This window comes from Coenobita brevimanus, chromosome 110 (genome assembly GCF_032717465.1).
Source record: "Coenobita brevimanus isolate Jiangsu-jjx chromosome 110, ASM3271746v2, whole genome shotgun sequence".
Taxonomy (NCBI): Eukaryota; Metazoa; Arthropoda; class Malacostraca; order Decapoda; family Coenobitidae; genus Coenobita; species Coenobita brevimanus.
This window is the reverse complement of record NC_137063.1, coordinates 33,707,285-33,715,379: the sequence shown is the minus strand read 5'-3', so window position 1 is coordinate 33,715,379 and position 8,095 is coordinate 33,707,285. Positions and strand designations below refer to the sequence as shown.

General features: G+C 40.2%; 1 protein-coding gene across 1 annotated transcript in view; it reads right to left on the bottom strand.

Moving 5' to 3' along the window:
* Positions 1 to 1,336: 1,336 nt before the first annotated feature.
* Fkbp14 (peptidyl-prolyl cis-trans isomerase Fkb14) overlaps positions 1,337 to 8,095 on the bottom strand; it is a 90,535-nt gene continuing 83,776 nt past the window's right edge. Inside the window, exon 4 of the mRNA XM_080286189.1 lies at positions 1,337 to 4,114. Coding sequence (XP_080142315.1) covers positions 3,956 to 4,114 — 159 coding nt within the window. The 3' untranslated portion in view covers positions 1,337 to 3,955. The remainder of the gene's footprint in view (positions 4,115 to 8,095) is intronic.

Sequence of the window (8,095 nt, the reverse complement as noted above, 5' to 3'; positions counted from 1 at the left end):
GAGATGATGATGATGATGAATAATGATGAATCTGAGTATCTTGGTTTGCAACACTGCTAATTGTGTTGGAAACTGAGTTACAGTATTAGGCCATGTTTGGAGGGACTGTAAAACCAACTAAAGATCATCCAAAGTGGATGTGACAAAACTGTCTCCAAACCTCCAGGAAAAATTCTGTTCATCATTCCAAGCCATCATCCATCACCAACCCTGAAAACTCCACTCATGTCACATTTAGAGTAAGCAAAGACTGGAATGTGAGAATTACATATTAAACAAGAATCATTTATGTTTAACTGCTTCAGTCTTAGAATATTTTCCAGGATATGGAAAGAAAAAAAAATGGCAGCAGCTAAACACCATCCTGTAATTATCACAGTGAAACATCTAATGATTAACCCTTTGAGATTCCGAAGACGCGATTTCGAGTCATTGTAAATCCAACCGTTGAGATTCTGATGACTCAAATTCGAGTCATATGAAATAACATTTGTTTTTTGCATGTTTCCCATATCCTATCTGGGTTTGTTCTACATACACTATCCTGTTTATCCTTTTCCAACTATTTAGTTTTCCATTGACAGGTACATCAGACAGATATGCATAATAAATTCACTTTTACCATGAATAATATCAGTATTACCAGCATGGATATTTGCCTGTGTGACAGCGAGAGCTTTTGTTTTTCTCTCTGAAAACTAACGTAAATTGCCATAACCTATATATCAATGGAAAGGTAATTTACTGTAGATTGACATGGTGCAATCAAATTTCATGTAACTCTAATACTTTTTTTTTTAACAAATATTTTTCTACGGAAGGGTGTGCGATTTTTCCTTTTCGGCTAACTTCTACTCGTCCTATTGGCCTTTTAGCTACCGTATTTACCTTTTTCAACCATACTATGATAAAGAGCAACTATTCAGCTTTAAAATGGTACCACATTCATTAGTCTACCATAAAAAGTTAGTGTACTGTGGCCGATTAAGTACAAATATCGCTGCACGACGGTGCGCTCTATGTGCACCAGGCTGAATCTGGCACAGACACAATTGGCGGAGGGCCAAAAATTTCAAAGGTTTAATGTACTACCATCATCAAAAATTTCCCATCATTACCCTGTCAGCTAGGGCACTGGAAGGTTACATGATCTTTATGACACCAATCTGAAAAGGGATGAGTATAAGAGGCATGGATATTCTCCGAGAATGAGAACTATGGAAGGCAGGATACAATGCTGGCATGAAACTGTCAGCAAATTTTGCTCATGACAGTACATGTACAGTACATCTGCATCACCACATCCACCTGAGCTGAGAAATAGCAAAACCATGTCTTAGCAAAGGCTTAAAAATTTATTGGCCAGTCTGAATATAAAGTTAGTATTAAAATCCAACATGAAAATATCAATACATATCTAAATAGTGTCAAAGCTCACAATAGTTAAAAAATCTATCAGTTACAAAGTCTTCTGGCTAGGAATGTCTACTCACTATAGAACAACTCTTGCACCACACATACCATACTCATCAATCTGAGGTGATATGAGGGAAAAGCAAACTCTCAATATTGCCCTGTCATTTGTGAAACAGATGATGAAGGTAAGGCATGCTTGTAAGGACCAGGCAGTGGGGTATACCCTGTTTGAGGAGGGTTGTATGTCTGTGCATGATGTGGTAGACTGACTAGGACAGTGCAAAATAATGAGGCTCCAGGGGAAGAAGGATATTAACCCCTACAATATGATGACGTCTTTTTAAGTGTATTCTTGCTCATATAGCCGATTTTATTCAGCTTATGAAGGTCATCAATTAGTAAAGGGGTTAGTCATATCTAACCTTTACAGATTGAAAAATCTGTTCCCTGCATAATAAAATCATGTCAATAAAGCATGAATCAAATGTTAATGTTGTCATATTGAATTTAAGAACAAGGGGATGGTAAAAAGGTTGGGGATGCATGAGGAAGCTGAATCACTGTTAACATGGTGAGACTGGGGACGTCCTTTAATATTTTTCCCATCTCCTGTTTTACTCAGCTTAAGACAGACTTTCTTGATTGGATGGGTTGGATATAGCATTAACAAACCCCTTCAATACAAGAAGCCTTTTCTAATTTGACTAATACAGTCTGGTTGCAGCAATGATAAACTAATAAGGAAGTCATCTGCATTCAAGGTGTATAGGGGAGTGTACAGAAGTTGATGTTTCATTAATGAGTAAAAACAAAGCAAAGTGCTCTTACAGTTCATATCACCCAGCACAAAATACAGCAACAGACACTAGACTGAATGTTGAGCATACACTATTCTCTCAAAGGTATTCCCCAAATTACTAAAAACTGAAAGTCTGCATTCACTTTTGCACAGTCTGTTGTAGGATACAACAAAAAGGCTCACCATACACAATTCATCCACCGAGTGCCAGTCATATGAAGGCTGTTGTTAAAGTACCATTAAAAACATGCTGAAGAATCTAAATAACAGGCACAAATTACAATTACCCCAAAACCACCATTCACACCCTTGTAAAACTAAGTGCAGTACATTACTGAGGTACAGAATGGATGGCATACTTCTGAATAACTATGGTGTGTTCAGCAATAAATGAATCTAATGAAGCTTCAAGTGATAGTACATGAAAGTTTGGATTAAAATTCTCATTTCATACACTGTCTAATGAAGCTGGTAGGATGATGATAACATGTGAGAACTCATATAGCTGTACAACAAAATTTCTCATCTTCAGATGGTACCCCATTGAATGCAGAACTACAATGGAGAAAATATACTGTATTAGAATGACCCGTGGAACAGTTACATGCTGACAAATACAGTGATCAGAATTCATGTAAAATACACAGGATCTCACCAGCAAGACAATGGATAGCATTCATCTTTGATTTCTGTAAAAAATTTGATTTACTCTTAACTGATTTTGTGCTAAAATATTCCATGTTTAAAAATGGAACTAGCAGTGAGTTTTGAACATTAATTTATGATCTTCAAAATACTATCTGCCATTACAACTAAGAAAAAGTACCAAACATCTTAATACATTAACATCAACCTTGCTGAGAATGTAACTAATGGTATGGGTAACAACAATATGTTCACCTTCCCATACCTCACTGCAAGCTTAAGAAAATATACATCAATCTTCTTTTACAAGAGACTTCCTTGTACTTAATTTTAAGCAATATACAGTACATACAAATATATAACCATATGTATACTCTGTATATATATTAATTCTGGTTAAATATTAAAATAAAAATTACTGGATGCTCTGAAGAGTCTCAGTACGTAAATTTGTGCATGAGGTTATTTTGGCTCTTCTAAAATCCCTATGGTACACAAATAATCTTGTATGTAGTATCACAAGCCAGTCATCTACAATGGGAAGACTTAAGTAATCATAATACTGGCAGTTTTGTGCAACAAGATTAAAACATTGTGGAAGGAGCCATAGGCACTCACTAAAATTGGACATTTGAAATGTTTTATCTACTGAGCTTAGAAACGAGGGATTCAGTAGGAAAGTATCATACTAGCAACATACAATACAGTAAATCCCCTGAGCAGCATAACACCCTAAGCACTGAGGTTCAATAGGAATCTTTTGTTGCTGAAAGTTCAACCATTTACCTTGTTTGCCTCTATCAACAAATTAAAACCATAAGCACCTCTGAAATTCAAAGCTAGGTAATATTATATTAAAAATTCTCATTATAAAAATGTTAACAATGATGAGGAACTCTCATAACAGATAAAAACAGTCATAAAACACATTTCTATTATAAATTATCATAAAAAATAGTACAGCCACCTCCACAAAGCACCTCATAGCAATGAGGGCTACATGAAGAACTATAAAACTAGACCATCTCAAATGAGCAGTCATCATCCTCTCACTTATTCTCACCCAGCAAAATTAGATCAGTGACCCCTGACACCTCACAGCTCATCATGTTTGGGTCCAGAGAACTCTTCGTGTGAGATATATCCATCGCGATCCTTGTCCTCATGGTGGAATATCTCTTCTGTGATCTTGTGGGGGTCTTGGCCATTCTCAATTTCTTCCGCGGGCAGCTGTGTTTTGATGTACTCCAGTACCTGAAGGTTTCAGAGCATTATTATCCTCTTTCCTACAACAACTCCATCTATACTGTATTTTACTCTTCTCAACTGACTGAGGAAATATTCTTAGCAGCATCACAGCAAAGGTCACTGCTGCATTCTTCCTACTACAGTTCTTAAATATTTTAGTTCCCTAACGAGAGACCCTTCATAGTGAGGGTGTAGGAAACTGAGCCCTTTACCTTTTCAGTATGATGATATCTTTTCATGTTTTATATTGGCCCCTCTCATGTAGTACTGTTCAGCTAGGGCAAGACTCCTTGCATTGTTGGGGTCATGAGCACAAAGTCTGAGATAACATTCTAAAGTTGTTTTTCATGATCTACGACTGAAGATTGTATTCTCATGGGTTTAGAAAGCTCCCTAGCATATCTTCTTTAGTGCTTTATTTTGCATATTACCGTATGATGCGCTAATTTCTTGTTCGATATTCAAACAGCATCTTTAAAAGGCTGCTTGACCCACGACAGGTGATTGGCAGAGTTGTACTATACTGCACTTATGGTATGTTACCAGCTTTGTGTGCAATACCGCACACTGCAGACCGAGTGAAAAAAGCTCAGCCATGTACAGCAGACACAGATCAGCTGACCAGCCAAAACATTCAAGATGGCAGAGGCTGCTAGTCAAGCACTGACTGAAGAAGTTTATTTGATAAAGTGAGTATGCTCAAGTGTCAACGAAACTCCCATTTAACACATTAATAATCATTCTTATATACATGTTGATGATGATGGGAGGCATTATACTTTGTCTTGGTTTACAGATAGGTGCTTTGTCACTAAAACGTTCATAGCGGTTTTACAAACGAACCCATAAACTAGTCACTATACCCAAAGAATCTTTAATGTTTCATTACTTAACATAACGAATCTGGTAAAGTTCAACCTCCTTACAGGAGAGGAAAAAGTCCACAGCTGAAGCACTTGTAGTACTGAGTTGAAGTGGTCACCATCTTTTTTGTTTACAAACAGGGGAGCGTGCCGACTGACCCATCCCACTCTTACGCTTTCTTTGCCTGACGGCTGAGAAAAACTTGCACACCGAGCAATTCAGTCTACCAGCAGAGTGCTCTGTGACACCCCATGGTGCCCAGCCAAGGAGACAAAAGGCAGTATATATCTTCCATCCACCGATTCATCACTGTAACCCACTTTCCTTTTAGGCCACCTTCACACGAGGCCACCGGTGGCCTCAATTAGTTGCCTCCCATAGTTTTCAATGAAGCCTTTCATACGAGGCCACTGCGGTTGCCCGGCCGGCAACCAGCTCCCGGCGGTGGCTCGCTCGCACAACTAGCGTCCGCCACTGGCAGTTGCTGCCACTCGTTGTAAAGCACTTTTTTCAAATCGACGCTTTCACATGGCTACACTAGTTGCTGGCCCCTTCACATTGGGCCACCAGTGGCCGCCACTGATGGCCTCGTGTGAAAGCGGTCTTAATGTCTATTTATCTATTGCCAGACGCCTCAATCCCGTTTGGAGTGGCCACAAACAAATCGCCTCCATGTCGCCCTGTCCCCCGCCATTTCACTGCCCTGCTCCCAACTCACACCCCCCTCTCTCATATACCTCTCCGCCCCATCCCTCCATCTCATCCTCAGCCTCCTCCTCCCTCTTCCCCCCTCCACCTCACTCACATACACTCTCTTCGTCAGTCTCTCACCCTCCATCCTCTCCACATGGCCAAACCACCTCAGTGTGTTCCTCATAATGCTTCCTATCACATCCACACCACAATGCTCCTTTATATCCTCATTCGTCAGCCTGTCTCTCCATGTGACTCCACAGGCTCCTCTTAAATAACTCATTTCCACTGCTCTCACTCTTGACTTGTGTCCTTCCAACAACGTCCAAGCTTCACTTCCATATGTTAGAGTTGGTATCACAATACCATCATGTAGTAACTTTTTCACTTCAATGCTCACTTCCCTGTTTTTTATCACTGCTTTCAAAGAACCAGCAACCTTTCTTCCCTGCTATACCCTTTAAAGCACTTCACCCTCCAAACCTCCATCCTTACTCGTCACACTACCCAAGTACTTAAACGTACTCACATTTTCCAATTCCTCACCATCCAACCTCGCTGTACATTCACTTACTTCACCTCTCTCAAAGACCATCACTTTACTCTACCCTACATTCACCTTTACATTCCATTTCTTACACACTCTCCCAAACTCATCCACCAAGCCTTGCAGCTCCCCTTCGTCTTCACTCAACAACACAGTATCATCTGCAAACAACAGTACAGGGAGCTTCCAAACAACATCCTCTCTCACCAGGGCCACTCCAACATCCACTACTCTACCTTGTACCTCTTTTATTACCCCATCCATGTACAGATTGAACAACCATGGAGACATGACACATCCCTGTTTCAACCCAACCTTCAAAGAGAAAAATTCACTTAGTTCACCATCCACAAGCACTGCAGCCTTAGCACCATCATACATACTCTTCACAGCATTCAACAACTTCCCATCTACTCCATATATTCTTAATACTTTCCACAATCCTTGTCTATCCACCCTGTCATATGCTTTCTCCAAATCCATGAAAGCCGCATACAACTTCTTTCCATTCTCTAGAAACTTTTCCACTAAAGATCTAAGAATGAATATCTGATCTACACAACCTCTTCCCTTCCTAAAGCCTCCCTGTTCTTCTCCAACTAATTCCTCTGTTCTTTCTCTAGCTCTGTCAATAAGTATCCTACCATACACTTTTCCTATTATACTAAGAAGACAAATGCCCCTATGATTACCACACACTTCTTTTTCCCCTTTTCCTTTGCACACGGGAATTATTATACCTGATTTCCAATCCTCCGGGACTCTACCATCCTCCCAGGCTAATCCGCACATATTCCACATCCATTCTACTATCTCTCCCCCATGCTCCAGCATTTCACCACACACTCCATCGATTCCTGGGGCTTTCCCCAATTTAACTTTCTTCATTGCTTCCACAACTTCTATCCTACCGATTTCTTCCTGTCTTCTCACCTCCCTCCTTCTCCCAGCCATTCCCCAGCCACTTATACTCGCATTACTTCCATCCTGTATTTTCAACAATTCCTTAAAGTGTTCTCTCCATCTGCTCACTTTTTCTCCCTTCTTCACTAGTAATCTACCATTTTTATCTTTCACTCCCCTGCTAACCTCACTTCCACTCTGTCTTACTCTCTTCACCTCTTTCCAGAACATTTTCTTACAGTCCCTCCACCTTACACTCAAATTCCTTCCAAATTCCTCATCCACTCTCTTCTTATTCTCTCTTACTAATCTTTTCACCTCTCTCTTTCATTCTTCATATAACTCTCTCTTCTGCCTCTCAACTTCTTCCACGCCCCTATTTCTCATCCATTCATTGTAAGCTTCCTTCTTTTGTGCCACAGCCTGTCTCACCTCTTCAGTCCACCACGCAGTTCCTTGCACCCCCCTCTGTCTTCTCTTCCTCCCACACACCACATCACATGCTGCACATATTTCTTCTGTAAATATCCTGCACACACCTTCCACGTCCCCCATCTGCTCCAGTTCATATTTGCCCAATCGTTCCTCCACTGCTCTCTTATACTCTGCCTTTTACTCATCCTCTTGTAACCTTTCCACTCTCCTTGCAACTACTCCTTCCTCTCGTCTTTCCCTTCTTCTATTCCTCCATCTCACTTGGATCCTAATTCTGGCCACCACCAAGTAGTGGTCAGAAAGTCCACTCCCCCAACCTCTATAAGCTCTTGCATCCATTACATATCTTCGCATCCTTTCATCCACATACACATAATCAATCTTTGCCTTCCTTTCATTTAGTTCACCACCCACCCTTCTCATTACTTTCCATGTATACCTGTGGATCATTTTATGTATGAGGTGGAAAGTTTCCAGAAAAAGAAGTGACAAAACAATCAGAATGCCCAAAGAATACATCAGTGAAATGGATCACACACCCATTC